At 33.9% G+C, this 18681-nt stretch overlaps 1 protein-coding gene across 3 annotated transcripts in view; it reads right to left on the bottom strand.

The window, feature by feature from the left end:
* Positions 1 to 18681, bottom strand: part of TNNI3K (TNNI3 interacting kinase) — a 294785-nt gene that overhangs the window by 240651 nt on the left and 35453 nt on the right. For all 3 annotated transcript variants that reach the window (XM_088791202.1, XM_019743776.3, XM_074334949.2), the window contains 2 exons: positions 15521 to 15606; positions 14291 to 14388 (listed from right to left, as the gene is read on the bottom strand). In XM_088791202.1, the coding sequence (XP_088647328.1) occupies positions 14291 to 14388; positions 15521 to 15606 (184 nt within the window). The remainder of the gene's footprint in view (positions 1 to 14290; positions 14389 to 15520; positions 15607 to 18681) is intronic.

The following is an 18681-nucleotide window of genomic DNA, read 5'->3' as shown; positions in this document are numbered from 1 at the left end:
AACTATAGTTTCCCAATTGCAGACAGAAATGCAGTTTTCAACTCACTATTGGTTGAATCTGCAGAAAGGCCAACTGAAGTTAACTTTTTGGGGAGTCAAAATTCATATGCAGATTTTCGACGGCCTTGGTGCCTCTAATCCCATGTTATTCAAAGGTCAATTGTATTATGTCTATTTCACAGTTGATGACAGTATCAAAGAATTTAAAGTACTTCCAGAACCTTAAATATTATTTCTAAACAAAAGAAAATCCGTATGTGAAAAAGAGAGGCTTGAACAAAAAACCAGTGTTGCTATATCTTTGAAAAAATAGCATCTGTGGTACAAAAGACCTCCAAAGGTTTATGTAAATGAATGAAAACTTTTTGTAATGTTAGCAACTCCCACTTTGTACTATGCATAAAACTAACAATGCATCTAATACCCTGTCTGTTGTTAGCTCTGTGATTGTTACTGTGGATAAAGCCAACAGAAGCAGGCTTCAGTGTCAGAGAGTGCAGATTCTTTACCACCAAATCACATGCATTTAAATATACATATGTAAACTGGGTTTTTTGCTAATTCTGTTCCAAAATAAAAATTAAAATGTAATTTTTTAAACATCTAAAATTTCCTTTCTTCTGATTATGGAAATAATAATGTCCTCTGGGGGTTTTTAAAACATGGCAAGCATTCATTTACAATCTTTCCATTGATATGTGAAATCTGTGTCCCTTCCCCTTGAATCTGGGTGGGTTGTGACCAAAAGAATGTGACAAAAGGAAACTGTGAGGTGAACATTTAAGTTCACGAACTAGTTGCAGCGATGTTGCTAACCTTTTTTTGATTAAGAGGGATTATTCATTATGAATTTGTACCAACTGACAAACACTTAACCAAGTTTACTCTTTGGAAGTGCTGAAAATGCTGCATGAAAAAGTTAGATGACCTGAACTTTTCACCAACGATTCATGGCTCTTGCATCACGACAATGTACCAGCTCACATGGCACTGTCTGTGAGGGAGTTTTTAGCCAGTAAACAAATAACTGTATTGGAACACCCTCCCTACTCACCTGATCTAGCCCCCAATGGCTACCTGAAGATATTGAAAGGAAGATATTTGAATGACATCAGGACAGCAAGGGTAATATGATGACAGCTCTGATGGCCATTCCAGGAAAAGAGTTCCAAAATTGCTTTGAAGGGTGGACTAGGTGCTGGCATCAGTGCATAGCTTCTCAAGGGGAGTATTTCGAAGGTGACTATAGTGATATTCAGCAATGAGGGATGTAGCTCTTTTTCTAGGATGAGTTCTTCACTTACTTGTCTGACCTCCTATGTTTTATCCATAGCTTGGTAATAGAAAACCACATAGCTTCCTCATTATTTTTTGAAAAACTTTCTCTTGAAGCTCTGAGCTACCATGTAAGAAGTCAGACTAACTTGAGGCAGCTGCTATAAGGAAGCCCAGGCGACAATGAGAGGTGACATATCACATAAAGACCCTCCCATTAATGACCCAGCTAAGGCCCACCTTACAGTTATCCCAGCCCAGGCAACAGAGATGTGAAGCCTCCAGAAGAGTCCAATTCCCCAGCTGATGGAGCAACCCCCAGTCATTTTTATCTTCTCAGCTGAGGCCCTAATCATGGTGGGGCAGAATCAAGCCATCCCCACTGTGTCTTGTCTGAATTTCTGAACTGAGACTCCATGAGAATAATAAAATGATTATTGTGATGCAGGACTACGTTTGGGGTTGCTTGCTATGCCTCAATAGATAACTGGAACATCTCATAGTAGAAAATGTAGAATATAAAGTGAAGGAATAAGTGACAATTTAATAACCGGCAGCACTACCATATAATTGCTATTATCATTTATGTTTGTATTTCCTTCTATTTTTTTCCTATTTATGTTCCTTTATGAAACTAGATAGGACGCAGACTTGCACAGCAAAACAAACCTGTATTTGCATACTGATGGCCACTTCCCACGTTTGGGACATGTTTCTTAATATCTTAAACTGTGTCTTTTTTGTTTGTTTTTGTTTTTTAACTATAAAATGGACATAATAAGAGTATCATAGAGTTATTGTGAGGATTAAATCAAATAATGTAATGCATTTAGCACAATGCTTGACACATATATATTTTTTGTTTTGTTTTTAAGCCCTGTCTATTTTGACATAATTACAGACTTACGGAAGAGATATAAAATAGTACTCAATAAATTTCATATACCCTCCACCCAAAATTCATAACATTACCCCGCCCCACCACCCCTGCCACTCTCAGCTGTTGGATAGTAAGATGTGATCCCTCTTCACTTCTACATAATTCAGTGTGTATCTCCTAAAAACAAGAGAATTGTCTTACATAAACATAGTGTAATTACAAAACCAGAAAATTACACTTTCATAATTCTATCATCGAATTTACGGACCTTGTTCAAATTTTGCCAGTTGGCTTAAATTTTTTTTTTTTTTTAATAGTAAAAGAAAATCCTGGGTCAAACATTGCATTCATTTGTCATGTCTCTATAATCTTTTTAACCTGGATCAGTTCCTCTGGCTTCCTTTGCCTTTCATGATATTGACACTATTAAAGAATACTGGCCAGTTAATTTGTAGAATGTCCCTTAGTTTGGGTTTATCTGGTGTTTCCTCATGATTAGAGTCATATTATACCTTTTGGGGTACAAATACAACAGAAAGGTTGTATTTTCCGTGCATCATATCAGGAGGCATGCAACACTGATGGTGTCTGACAGGAGGTATGCAACACTGATGGTGTCTGACAGTTTTCTCCATGTAAAGTTACTATTTTTTTCTTCGTAATTCATAAGTTTCTTATACAGTGCTTGACATGTACTTTTTATTATCAATTATTATGTACACAAAAATTGAGCTGATACTACATATGGAGGTAGGTAATCTCTCTTTTTCATTTAATATAAAATCATGAGCATTTCCCCAAGTGTGGTGGATGTAAAGAGCTGCCACTCAGACCACTCTTCAAGAAGAGTGTCATGGATATGATTAGCTGGCAGCCTCCTTCAGTTAGCTCTTTTAGGATTCACTGCAGCATTAAAGCTGAGGTTGCTATCTTTTCAGATGGCTCCGTTAGTGATTAAGAAAGGTGGTGGTAAAAGGGTATAGCCATTTCCGCAGAATACGACACTCCTCTAACAGGCAATTTTTGCTCTGGAGCTCACATTGGGCTAACAGAGATTTTAGTAAGCTTGTATTGTGGTCTGACAGCTCCCCCAACCACTGCTGCTTCCTTTCTTTTCCTTTCACAGGTGTCACTTCCACATAAATCTCTTGCACTCCTAAATCCCTTTAAAGTCTGCTATTCAAGAACTCAACTGGCATACCATATCATACATTATGTTTCTTTAAAGTACATCTAAATTGAAGCTGAACCGGGATTTGAACTTAGGTCTTCTGACTTTGAATCTTATGCTTTTCTTAATACAAAATGTTACCCTCCACCCCCATATACCTTTCTACTCCCATTTTTTTGCCTTTCATGTGTAAGCCCTGATGATGTACTCTACACCTGTTAAAAAGGGATCTAATACTTGCTGTTTCTATCCTATAGAGTTGTAGCTAAGGATCAAATGGTATTTAGGTGCAAAATCAAGATCCTTACAAGTTTATATATTTATATTAAATGTATCACCCCCAAGATTGACCTAATTCTATGAAAATATTCACCGTATGTCTCAGTCCACTCTGTCCTCAAAGATAGTTAATCATGAAATACCTCATTTCTTCACCTGTAAGATTTCTGAGTTGGCCTAAGTTGTTTTCTGTAATATCCTAACCAACTCGAATATTCTGATGTTCCCTGAATTGTCACATCAAGCTCCAAGGCAGAGCTAAACTTGGTTTGGAAAGAAGACTGAGTTTCTGTGTGTGAAAATAGAGACATATAAATACATATTTTAATAATGTGCTTACCTAAGTAGTTTTCTTCATGGACCCAATTTACCCAGCACAGCAATTGTCACAGCCTATTTGTATTTGTAAGGGAAAAAGTAATAAAAGCAGTTTTGTAGTCTTAAAAGAATATTAAGTTTTCTTCTAGGACAAGGGAGTATGGAGGGCTTTAGTATAAAATGTATTTAGTTCCAGGCATTAAAATTTAATGGACTAGAGCTGCCTCATGCGTCATAGACATCGCCAATGAAAGGATTCATTAATCAGTATAAAAATAACTGCTCATGAAAGTTCACACCTCCATATGCCTCTTGTTGAAATAATTCTGAATTTTTCTCCACAGAAGATATCAAGTATTAAAGGTTTCAGTATGAGGGAAATACTTGACTTTGCTTGAAATTTTGAAAAAAGAGAAAGAAAAAAAGATGAGGAATACCCTCTTAGATTTAGTACCTATATTCTTCCAAGGGTAAATCTCTAAATTTGCTTTTACCTATTCTTTCTCATCAGCACTGCTGACCTTTCTTCTATTATTTTCCAGTTTCCCATAATTACTTTCATCCTGGGGGCTGCCTCTAGCTGGCCTCTGAATATACCTGTCCTCTCATTCAATAATATAGTGATGATTTAACAGGGAAGGGCTAATTAGAATCTCTGGGAGTATGGCAGAATGCAAATACATGCTGTTTGAAAAGCAAATTGAATATTATAATTTCTTCAATTTGTTGTCACTTTTATTTATCTAAAAAATAAAAATAAATAAATAAACAGACTGAACTTTTATATGTATCCAAAAGGGCAAGACTTTAAAGATTGAAAAACATTGTTATAGAATCTCTCTGTGATCCTGCCACTACTCAAGATACTACCCAATCCTTTTCTTTTGGGAAGAGAAATCAATATTAATTGCCTCCATTTTCCTAACTCCATTTATTTTCAATCTATTTTTACACTTCCTATTCCCACAAATTTACTAAAATATCACTTGAAGAGATATCAGATAATATCCTAATTTCCAATTCTAGTGGCCAATATAGGACAATATTTTGCCCAATGTCAACATGATTCTTCCTTTTTATAAGCAGTTTCTTTTTCTAAGTCACCATAGAATTATAAATTCCTTCATTTATTTATGCAGCGTGTATTTATTTATGTATATACACCATGTACTGTTCTAAGTGCTCAGAATGAGATGATACGTAATTTAGATCAGGTCCCTGCTTTGGTGGAGCTCATCACTCCTATCAGAGATTATAAAACAGGGCACAAGGGAAAAGATGTGTGTGGTTTGCCCTTCACAGTATTTGCAACTAAATTTTGAATTAATGGCCAATGTTTAAATATCAGGAAACTTTACATAATTTGTGAAAATTTGGGCAATACTGGGCTTACATTCGTTCCTACACAGCAACGATTAGCTGGAGCTGAATGCTGCCTGCTCTCTTTACATAAATTCTCTAACTTGCCACAGCCTCCACCACTTCTTGTATCTTACAAACATTGAGTCTGAGTGTTAGTTCCCACTTAATTTTGCAATATTATCAACACATTCATTCATTTATGTTACCTGTCTCATTCCTGAAGGCAAGTGAGATTGTGATCTCTAATTTAGAGAAAGATGTACAGAAGTAACCAGGTAATAAAATCTAGACTCATTACAGTATGATAAACACAGGGTGCCAAAAGAGTACATTGGAGGGGTACCTAATTCAGACTTGATAGGGGTCAGGAAAGGTTCCTCAGGAAATAGTGTGTCTAATATAAGAATTGAAGGATAAGTTAACATCTTCAGTTAGCATCCTGTTAACTTTTTAGTAAGGACATATTAATTTAGAAAGAGATTCTGAAGTATTTTGTTACTAAGAAGAAATGTGAGTATAAAAAAGCCATCTTAATTATTGCTCTAATTTGTGGGTATAAATGCTCTCTAGTTCCTTGAAGTGAAGATCAAGTATTAAACAGTGTTTAAAAGTTGCAATTAACTGGAAAAGCGAGATTAAGTATGCAAAATTGAGATTCCTTGTTTTTGAAGAATTTTGTTTTTTGCTTTAAAGAATTTCTTATTATTATCTTGACAAATTCCCACCTGGGGAAAAGTCAGTCTTTAATCAGGAAACTATTTGTTCAAACAAAAAGTCACCTTGGACTTAAAAAATATCAATTTACTTTGTCCTCTAAATTAGAGGTTCTCAGCTGGGAATGGTTGTGCCCCATAAGGGCAATGTCTACAGACATTTTTGGTGTCAACATTGGGGATGGAAGAAATTCTAGAGAACAGAGTCCAGGAATGCTGTTAAATATCTTACAATGCACAGGACAGCTTCCCATAACAAGGAATTATCCAATACAAAATGACAGTAGTGTTAAGACAGACAGGTCTTGATCTAACTAGGCAGAGGATTCAGAAACTATGAAACACATGCTTTGGGTCTTGGATTTAGGATAGGTGAAAAAAAACCAGCCAAACGAAAAAACCCAAAACCTCAACTTTGCAATCAAGTAATGTACTAAGGAAGAAATAAAGTCAGGAAAAACAATACAACAGTTTCCAGGCTCTGAATCACCATGGATAAAAACACAGAGTTTACTGGTAGGCTTGGTTGTGTAGCCATAAGGACCCAGATTTAGTGGGTCAGACAGACGTAGGTTTGAAATAAAATCCTGTGTCACCCTTCCACGTCCTTCAATTTGTAATAAGTATATAAAATGACTTCTGAATGACGGGAATACGATCTTGCTAGAAATCTGTAGGATGGAATAAATGACCATTCAACATCTGCTTTTATCATATGAAATACTAAAAAAATAACTTGACTAATCAAAACACTACTTTTCATTCACAAAAGAAATTTCATCAAGTGGTTTGTCTGTGTATTAAAGAAGAGGTATGTATGAGTTTAAATTAGATGATCTAATAAGCTTTTATTCATTAAAGCTCTTATTAAAGATTTTTGAAACTATACAAATCTCATTTTTTTATCACATTCGTATGTTTCATTTTAGGGGTACAATTTAGATATCAACTAATGGAGTATGCCCCAAAGTGGGATATAAATATGACAGGAATCTTGTAAAAAAATTCATTAGGGTGCAAGAAGAAAATATTATAAATTCTATTTAACTATATATATATATATATATATATATATATATATATATATATATATATATGTATATATACACATATATACATATATATGAATAATAACAATAACATTTTACTAATATTTAACATGAAAATTTGCATTGGTGATCACAGTTCCTATATCATTTAGTCATGTGTCACACACAGCACCAAAAATATAATAAATACTTAGCGTTCCAAATGGAGAGAAGTTGAGAGTTGCCCTTCACTCTGTTTTTTTTTTTTTTTTTTAATATTTAGTACATGAGGATGCATTATACCTTATGTGAGGCAAATTAGGTACATTTATAGATTTTGATATCTGATTTTAACTGAATCGATCCTTAAAAAACTGGCAGACTGGCAGGTTATCTTTAAAACGTTTCTGTAAAGAAACCACAGGTCAAAAACATGTAACTAGTATAATAGAAGAAAAGGAAAATGGCAGAGAGGGCATTTTTCTTTTAACTAATGTGAGCTTTTTGTAAGCCAAGTTTCCAGGTAAAATTGATGACAATCTAATGATATTAGAAAATAAATTTGTCAAAATATTTTGATATTATCAAAATGGATATTTGAAATATGGATTTATATTCAAAAATTTTACCACTGTCTGCCATAGAGTATATTTTGCATTAAGATATTTACAGATGACTTTTGTTCATGACTATAATTTATAAATGAATATATGCATGTTGGTGTGCTAATTTTATAAGATACATGATAAAAAATGTCTGGAGTCCATTGATCTAGTTATAGACTTCACTGACTTGATGTTGTTAGAATTACATATTGTCATATCTTTAGAATGTAATAATCCAGAAGATATGGTCTTGTACTTTTTGTTTTTCTGTGTAAAATGGCTGACGCATTAGGTTTCCAATAAATGTTTGCTGAAATGAAAATTAAACAGTAACAGCTAACTTTTACTGAGTACTTACTATGTGCTAGGTATTAAGTATTGCATATGGTTTATCCCTTTTGAAATTGTAAACCACCCACTGAAATAGGTAATTCTATTTGCTCCATGTGAGAGATAAAAGGAGAGAATAATTTGCTTTAAAACACAGAGCTAGTAAGTCTCAGAACTAAAATACAAAAACCAGTAGCCTAACTTCTAAGCTGACAGTCTTTATTAAGGTATAGTATACCAATCAACATCAAGTACTGTTTGCACTAAGGATTGGATACACAGTAATTTCTCAAGGGTATTTATCAAGGATCTCTCATAGTCTATACATTGAGGAATCAAAGAAAAAGACTTAATCCCAGTGTTAAAAGCTCACAGGCCAACACATGAAATACCCAAAAACATAAATAATTAAAAGTGCTGTAATAAAAATAATGTGTATTTTTAATTGAAACCCAAAAGAGAGTAAAATAAAATCTGCTTGGGAGTTCAAGAAAGCTCAAAAAGGCTCAGTTTATCTTGGCTTTAAATAAGTAATAATTCCCTATAAGGAAAAGAAATAAAAAGATATTTAAGTAGAAGAAATAACAAGAATAAAAACACTGAAGTATGAATGTGCTTGACCTAAAGAATGGAGTAATCAGGGACAGTGTTTTTCAAACTTTCATCTGCAAACCTGTCAATCTGTCAGCTGGGATTCACAAACAAACAAACAAACAAACAAACAAACAAACACCATATTCTGGTGAGTAGGGGTGGGGTAAGAAGTAAGATCCTGTGTTTGTAAACATTTGGTATTTGAGGCAGGTACTGCTGATCTTCTGACTACACTCTGCATTGCAAGACTTGAACAGGATCATGGAACACGTATGTAGCGTTAGACTGTTTATCTCAAAATTGCCTAGGCTGTTTGTTAAAAATTTAGAAACCCAGTCTATCCTAGATGTACCATCTAGGCTGGGATGAGATGAAGAGGGAGATACATTGTAATCATGTAGTTATCATGATTCTCATGTACATTCAATTTGAAAACTATTAGGGCTGAAGGGGGAGAGACAGCAGGAAAAGAGTCTAGAAAGTGATTCCAGCAACATTGTGAATTAAGGGATCTTGAATCTCCTTTGCGGGAATTTGAATTTTATTATACAAGTGATAGGCGACAATAGAAAATTTTAAACAAAACATTGACATCATAGATTTGTGTATTATGCAGATCATTTTGGAAGCAATCTAAAAATATATGGAGCCATGATAACTTGTATGGATTTTTCCAGTTGAAAAGTCAACTCTCTAAAATGGAGCAAAATACATGATACAATTGTTCTCAGGCACAGAAGAACATGAATAAAGAACTGTGATCTTTGGGAGTAGGGAAAGAAACAAAGCAAGCCTCCACAATATTCTATGATTGTCCTCATTTTCTGCCTGAGAACTTTTGTGTCACAGAATAGAAGGTGAAAGGGCAACTCATTGAGCTGAGAATGGAGATAAGATTTCTGGTATTATAAAATGCCTGCAATGTGTGGAACAGGGTAATTGAGCAGCAGAAGAAGCTGCATAGAGAGGAATTATGCAGTCTGCATGAAATTCACTTTAGGTTCTTGAGTTGGCCTGCATAGTCACAGAAAAAGACTCTGTAGGATGTAAATGAGATCACCTAATTTATAGTTGAAAGGTGATTAGTAACTATATCAGAGGTCAGGCAGTGCTAGGACCTTTTAGAGTTCTAGTCAGCCAGAATGGAAATACTTTACTGACTAGTTTGGACATTCAGGTGAAATACCAAAAAGCCATGCCTTAGGAGTGAGAACCATGTTCAGGAGGGAGGACCACATCCTAGATTAAGAGGTATGACATTAGCTAAGTTAAAAATTCAAATAGACTCACCCTACCAAAAAAATCAAATTAAGACCGACTAGATAAAATGAATCTATCAAAAATGTAACTGCCTGCCCAAAATAAAACAAACAAACAAACAAACTCAAAAGCCATTCAAGGAAGGTGACATAATAAAGATTTCCTGTATCAAATAATACATGTCTGACCTGCAACACAAAAATAATAGATATGTGAAGAAACCAGAAAATGTAATGTGTAGTCAAGACAAAAAAGCATTCAACAGAAACAAACACTGAGCTAATCCAGATGTTACAAAAAAGCAGATAAGTAATTAATGTTAAATTCAAAAATGTAAAGAAAAATTAAAAGAACACATGAGGATGAAGAATCAAAGAAAGACATTAAAATTATATTTTAACAGTAAGTGCAAATCCTAGAACTGAAAATGATATCTGAAATGAATAGTTCTTAGTCGATTAGCATCAGATCAGAGATTGCAGAGAAACGATCTTTGAATCTGAATTTAAATAAATAGAAATAACCAAATTTTGAGAACAGAGAGAAAGAATATAAAAGAAAAAGAACAGAAACTTTAGTAACTTGTGGAAGATTATCAAGCAATCTAACATACACATTTGAAGAAGAAATGGTCAAAATTTCTAAATTTGATGCAAATGTATACTTAGATTTAGGAAGCTCAAGGAACTCCAAAAACAATTGTACAGACAAAATCATATATAGGATTATTATAACCAATCTGTTGAAAACCAAACTTATTTGTCTAAAAATGTATAACACAAACATTCTAACAATATATTGAAGTTTTAACATGTATAGATGTAAAGTACCTGGCAACAATAGTATAAAGAATGGAAATAAAATGGAACTATATTATTGGAAGGCTCTTACTTGTAAAGTGAAGTAGGCCAATATTAACAGAAAATGCCTATGACATGTTGTGAACACATATTGTAATTACAAGAGTTATTTGCATATAACTGCATTTTTAAAAAGGCATAAATACATAGACTCAGTTTATAATGCATAAAATTTTGCTCTTTAAATGACACTGTTAGAAAAATGAAAAGGCAAACCATAGGCTGGGGGAAATTTTTGCAAAATGTATATCCAAAAAAGGACCTGTATCCAGAATATCTAAAGATCTCTTATAATTGAGAAAAACAATAAACCAAAGTTAAAAAATAGGAAAAAGATTTGAACCGACACCACACCAAAAAAAGTTGGTGACTAATAAGCACATGAAAATCTATTCAATTTCATTAGTCATTAGGGAAATGTAAATTAATCATAATGAGATACTCATATACATCCAATAAAATGTAAAAATAAAAAACATTGACCATACCTAGTGTTGTCAAGGATGTGGAACAACTAGAATTCTCATATATTGCTAATGGGAATGGAAAATGATATAGCTTGGTTGGTAAAGAGTTTGCCATGTTCTTATAAAATTAAACATGCACTTATGATGTGACCCTGCAGTTCCACTCCTAGATACTGCCCAAGAGAAATAAAAACATTTGTTCAAATGAAGATGTATAAATTAATACTAATAGCAGATTTATTTATAATAGTCAAAATCTGGAAACAACCTGTACATCCATCAACAGACGAATGCTTAAGCAAATTGTGGTATATCCACATAAGGGAATATAAATCCACAATAAAAGAAATAAATTACCAAACATGCAACAATAGCATTACGATAAGTGAGAGAAACCACATGTATTAAAGAAAAAAAACACACATACTGAATGGATTGCATTTATACAAAATTCTAGAAAGCAGAAAACTATAGTGATAGAAAACACATGTGTTTTTTTTCTGAGGCCAGGTAAGATGGAGGAGGGAACCGATTGTCAAAGGGTATGAAAGAACCTTTGTGTATGATAGAAAATTCCTATATCATGATTATGATGATGGTATATGACTATATACATTTTCAAAAGTCATCAAATTGTATACTTAAAATTGTGAATTTTATTGTGCATAAATTATACTTCAATAAATCAAATTCCTGTCAAACACACACACACACACACACACACACACACACAAAGTGAAAAAAAGAAAGAAAGAACTAAACATCTCCTCCATTCCGTCTAATGATGCCTCCGTTGACAGAAAAGACCCAGCCCTGAAGCAGGCCCAGCATGCCAGGGTGTGTAATTGAAAGAGCTGCTGATGTGGCCAATGAAAATATGTGAAAATTACGTTATTCATTTTGTGAGTGTTAACAACAAAATAAAGTACAATTGTAATTTTTATGAAAATTTAAAGAAATATACAAAATTAACTGGTATGTATCAAAAATATGAAGGTTAAGAAAGGCAAGGAAAAGCAAGTCAACTCCTTCAGATTAAAAGAGATTACAGAAACAAGAAAACTAGAAATGTATGACTCTGGATTGAATCCTAAATTAGAAAAAAATAAAAAGCTATGTATGACACTATTGTGACAATTGGCCAAATTTGAATTTGGACTATAGATTAGCTAATAGTATTGTATCAGTGTTAAATTTTTTGATTTTGATAATTGTATTGGGATTATGTTGGTGAATTTCTTTTTCCTTAGGAAATAAAGATCGGAGATTTGAGTAACAATAGGGCAATGTTGTCTTTAATTTATCTACAAAGGTTTCAGGAAAAACAAATAAAATGATAATGGAGATGAGACAAAGTGAAAACAATTAGTAAATCTGGATAAAGTGTTTATAGGAACTTCTTGTATTATTCTGGTAATTTTTTTTGTTTGAAATAACATTAAAATAAAATTTTATTAAAATATATGAGGGAAGGGAACTGGAGCCCAAAATGAATTATATACTTATTGCAGTAGTTCATGGAAGGGATAATTAAAACTAGATTTAATACAATGGTAGTTGAATGGCTACTTTATATCGTTTCTGTGTTTAAAGTGGAATGGTAAATTAAATTTGTTCGTACTTTTGTTAAGGAAATAAGCAGAGTAATCATGTATCCTAGCATGGCCTTTTAAGAATTATTGCCTACCTTCTAGCCTAAGATTCTAAATTTGTTTAAACTTGCTACAAAAAAGTTATAGTCCACATATTTTTCTGTAAAATATTTTTAAAAAAACAGAAGAAATAGAGAGCAAAAGGAACTCTAAAAATGGAAATTTAGTGTTGATAAACAGAGGTGGAAGAAATATACTTTTAAAGATTGTAACTCATTCAGAACCCATTTGGGTGGTTGTGCCATGCTAAAGCTTAGGAAAATAAACCAATATAGAAAAGAATTTCCCAGACAGTCTGATTCAGAATTCATGGTTTTGCATGCTGCCTTGACTATCCATCACCCGCTTCTTTCCTATTCCTTGGGGCTGTTCTACTTTCACCTCCTGCCACTCAGCAGAAAAACCAGCATCAGACACTGTTTCCTACACCCTGCACTCAGCCAACATTCAAGTTTTGCAGAATGATTAGTAGGTAGTAAAGTCCTCCCAGGAGGAATCAGAAAATTTGACTAAGCATTGACTAGGCATGAAAAAGGATGAGCATTACAGCATTTGCACTACGAATCAACAGTGACATGTGCATCTGAATCATGAGAAAATACGGCTCTTTTCCCCCATGGTGATAAACTCTCTAAAAGTTAGGAAAGGGATGTAGTGCAAAGTGATCCTGACATAAGCAAACAGCTGTTCCCGACCTGCATATACAAAACTGAAATCAAATCCTGTCACAAATTCATATGAAACTGAGAAAACCCAAAATATGCAATATAACAAGGAGAGTCTGGGAGTATGAGCCAACGGAACTTGATTCTAATCATTGTTCTAACATTAACTCTATACCTAACTGTAAACTTTAGTTTTCTTTTCTGTAAAATAAACTCTAATATGCATCTCACTAGGTTATTTTAATGGTAAAAGAAATCATGTGTGTAAGACCTGGTGTGATATTTAGCTCAGTATACATACAGAGCAAGTAGAAACTTATGATAAGAGAATTAACAATTTACACATGTTTAACTTATATATCATATAAATTCATGACAATCTCAAAGATCTATCTCCACATTGAGTACCCCACTTTTTCCAGTCCACTTTTCTATTTACTTCCTGAACAGGTACTGAGACTAGGTTGGAACATGGGACTGATATAAGGAGACAAACCATGGAAGCCAAAGTAGAGACATAGAAGGAAGGAAACTAAAGGGAACGCTAGAGATATTTTTTTATTAAGGAAAATATTCAGAAAAAGAATGCAGCTTTCATGTGCTTTCTTCATGAATTCCTCAAATGCAACCTCATCCTCTCTTGCACAGAGACAGCTTGGTCTCCTGGTAAGGAACTCTGGTGAGAGAACCAGACTGCCAGGTCTTAAATCCTGGCTAACCACTGGCGGACCATTTAACCTTGGAGATAATAATAGTATCCACTCACAGGGTTTTGTGAGCATTAAAGGAGTTAAACATAGAAAGCAAATTTATGGGGAAAAAATACTGCACCTTGTAAACTGCCAAGTGTAAGGCTGTAAATCCATTTCTTGTCAGTCGAGATGGGCGGAGCCCTTTTAACATAAGGGTTCTAATATGAGACTTGTTGCCTTAAAGAGAAAAGTTTTTTAAAAAAGGTTAAATTGTTGAGGGGGTAGACTAAGTGACTTTAAAATCTCTTTGACTTGATGATAAACGTTACACTGATGTATGCAAATGTCAGACTGCTGCTCTGCAGGCCACTTGTAAAGTTGTCTATTGACAGCCTTACTTAGTAATGAATAGTTCTATTATACTTAGAAAACTTTGTATCAAAGGTGTGTATTTTAATGCATTTGTATTACATTTTTTATTTAGTGCTCTTATCATCAGATGGTTCTAAAACAAAAGCATGAAAAAATTCATCTTAATAAACTATTAGGGAAAAATCTTAAAAAAAACAAACAAACCCTAGTTGTACAGGAGAATATCATTAGCAGTAGATCTATTTAGATCAGAGAAAACTGGAGGACATGACTAAGGCTGGGAAGGCATGTTTAAATTTGGGAGGAAGATCTTTTAAATAAAGTCTGATTAATTTATTTGGCAGGAATAGTTAAGGGACATGGTGAGAGTCCACACATACACATTAGTGTTCTATTTAAAAAGTTGCATTCAATGAATATTGGCTTGAATTGACAAAATAAATATTAACTATTAATTCATTAATTAAATAAATGTATTAAGTATCTACGAAAGGCCAGTCACCATCCTAGGTGTTTGGGAAACATTAATGAACAAAACAGTACAAAGTATGGAGCCAAATTAAACCCTTAATCTTCCATTTGATCAATCTTTGCTTTGAGATTTTATAATTGGCACTTATTACTTTCCACTTATCTTACTGCAGATTGTGAAACAATTGCTTGATGATAGTTTAGGGAATGCTTTAAGTACTTCCTAATTTAACCTAATCCCTCATCAGCATGTCCACTACTGAACAATGCTTTTTGGATTTCCAAGCAAACTAAGTGACTTGATCAGAACAGGAGCACGATGCAACTTAAATTCAGAGCTAAATCAATTGAAATATCTGCCTAGTAGTTACTGCTTCAACTGAAGGTTATGAATGTTGCAGAGGGAAAACAAAAAAGAAAATTGAGTATGAACAGAAGTCTCTTGTAGACTACTGAGCAGCTCAGATCTCTGACCATATAGTATACATATAACTAGTATATAAAGTATTGAGTTTCAAGTACTCACCTCCACAAATGCAACATAAATGAAGCAGAGACAGGCCATTTTCTGTGCGGTAATTTAAATTGACTTTATTGAAGGCATCATCAGAGCTGAAAGAAATATTTTACAGAGAATTACAAATTTCATCTCTTAGTTTATTTTTTATTTGAAAAATTATAAAAGGGAATCATGATAGTATAAATTCAGAAATGTATCTTTTCTAAGATTCTTTTATACCTAGAAAATGAATTTTGAATATATATATGAAAAACAATTTTAAGAAATATTGAAAATTTGAGAGATCATTTAAAGACTCATGTACAGTTCTATGTTCCATGTATAACTTGAAATTTTCAGCATACCTTGATGAATTAAAATTTATGTATGAGTATATATAGAAAACATTTGAAAGAAAACTCATTGCTTTCACACTCAAAATTTCACACCATACTTAGGGAAAAATTGAAGAAATTCAATTCTGAAAAGAAAAAAAAATTGGTAGCATTTGATAAGAGACTGGCGAAAAGAATACTATCCCAATGTATTACAAATTCCGCCTGAAGCAAAGTTGCGTTGTACTCTGACTGGGTAAGATTCCACAGATAAAGAGGTCTAAATTCTGATAGTGCACAGTATGATTCGGTCTCAGGTGAGAGTAGGAGGAGTGTTAGTGATTCAATTAACGAAACCCTTGCCTTGGTCTGAACAAAGACCATTGCCCCAGAAGGGCCCTGGAGAGCCATAGGTAGTCTTTGAAAGGAATGTAAAGCTAAAGTTATTGACCTCTGGAGGTCATTGGTACTCCCAGGATATTTTTCAGTAGAAATGAGATCATATCCTTGGCCTCCCAGGTCAACTTCAAGCTGCCTCCTGCCTATTTAAATCTCTAGCAGCTTTAGTGAGATAGTGTAATCTTTGGTGAATAAGCCTTCCATATCATTTGTAAAGTACTTACACTTGAAAGGTACTATAAATTCAGAATATTATCATCAAGGCACGCAGTTAAGAACTTCAAAAGCTATTGGAATTTTAAAATAGGAAAAGAAAAGGTGCTATTCTCTAGGGTGCTGCTAAAAAGAGAGACTTTCTAAATCTAGGGACAGTGAAAGACCTCAGTGAAATGCTTTAATTAGCAATGGCAAGCCCAGTGTTTTTTTTCATAGACCTTCCCCACCCTCCTAACTGTCTTGCTTTCTGTGTTCGACTTCCCAGCAGCACAGCCCACACACATGCTTCCTCATATTGAGAAATATGCCTCAACGTGCTTTGGAATGCCATTTGTAGAAGAAATATTAACTCCAATGAGTCATTTTCAGAAATGTGGGTAATATAGCAAAGAGCCCACGATTTCATGAAAAATAGTTAACAATTGAATTCACTTCTGTCTGCACTTTCCCCCAGCTCAATGAGTGATGCCAAAAAAAAAAACAAACAAACAAAAAAAACAAAACAAAAAGTCTAATTGTAAATGGTATAGCTATTTTATGATATGTGCAGTATCTTCACAGAATAATATGATTCTTGGAAATGTGTGCCTTTTCTCTAAACTCTCAAAGCTAATTGTATGATGGATGGCTTGGAGAAATTAACCTAAACAGGTAGCACTAAACAATGCGCACTCAGCAGCCCACACTTGGATACCCATTCAGAGAAGTCTCTCTGTGGTTGTGACTTCAAATAGTGCAGGTGTTCTGAAAAGCTGAACTGTGCTTTCAAAGCTGGGTGGATTGGATTTTTTTTCTCTCAAAGTTTATAGGACATCAGTATCCTTAAATAAAAAGGAAAAGTTGTGATGAGCAATTAGGGACGTTGACTGGCAATGATTCAGAAGCTCTGAGCTGCTGCTATCTTTGGCTTTTCTTCCTTGGTTTTTCCATTATTCAGCAAATGAAACACACTATAGCTCACAAGACAGAAAACTAAGTATTGGGGTGGGTGAAGAGAGGGAAGACTTCAAAATGTAAAAAAATTATATAAACTTCAGCCTAAGGGAAAAACAGGGAAGAAAGTACTTTCTTTTGTGCTAACTATAATGAACTTAATATGAGAAAACGAAAAAGCTTGGGAGCGCCTCTGTAACAATAAATCCTTGAGAAAATTAGTTTTTCAATGTGTACCTCTAATATAATATACAGCAATACTTGCCATGTTTAAATGTTTAAAAAGTGGAAAAAATCATTTCAGCAGTTAAAAGCTGGGTTCTTATATTTACATCAGAATTAAAATCCTATCCCATTTCTCCCTTACAAGTAGTTTTTATTTTTTCCCCCCCTCCAATTTGGGAAAGTTATTTAACCTCTTTAAGCCTCTATTTCTTCAGTTATAAAATTATTAAAGTAATACATATGACATTGTGTTGTGAGGAATAAATGAGACTGAGTGCTTCCTATAGTACCTGGCCCATGACGTGATCAATAAATAGTTATTTTATTGCTATTACTATTATTATCAAGTTCACTGTGTACGTCCTACTTTCTTTTTCCAGTCTAACACTTGGGAGAATTTTAGCACAATTTTCAAAACAAATTAGACCTTTTTCGACCTCTCACATTTGACATATAAAACTTCCTGATTTTGACAATCATTCTATAAACATAGGTATTTTATGGTCACAGAGACTCTGAGTCAGGCTGCTATAGAAAATGTCTGACTTTGTCTTCAGATGTTTGTAAAAATGGTCAAGTTCACTGTTGCGACACCTGGTACTTATCAGAGCAACTACTAGCATCACAGTTTTATCATTCAAGTCCTGTAGCACCATTACCATAGGGAAACTATATTCAACACTGGAGATGTTAAAAGAACAAATCCAAATGGAAGAAAATAAAAGGTTGTGCTGAAAATCATTTTATTGAGAAGGTAGATTCAATGGTTTTCTTAATCCGTTCTCTAACTTGATAATGCATTCAACCAGTCTGGCACAACACTTAACGACCATCAACTGTATGCGCCACTTCTGTTCTTCATACTCACTTCAGAGTGTTTTCTACAGTCTACTTGATATTCTACTTGATACAAACTACTCACTAATTCCTGGATCCTTTAAATGCATCTGTCTTGGGAATATACAAGCTAGAGAGTAAAATCCTGCAACTGACCTTAGCATCCATCGTTATCTCACTGTCCCTATCAGCTTTGCAAAGAAAGTAAACACTGAATAAACAGAAAATATAAGATGCTCAAGT

This window comes from Rhinolophus sinicus, chromosome 14, assembly GCF_057876585.1.
Source record: "Rhinolophus sinicus isolate RSI-liver-muscle chromosome 14, RSI-T2T, whole genome shotgun sequence".
Taxonomy (NCBI): Eukaryota; Metazoa; Chordata; class Mammalia; order Chiroptera; family Rhinolophidae; genus Rhinolophus; species Rhinolophus sinicus.
The sequence above is the reverse complement of the archived record's forward strand: the minus strand, read 5'-3'. Positions and strand labels throughout refer to the sequence as shown.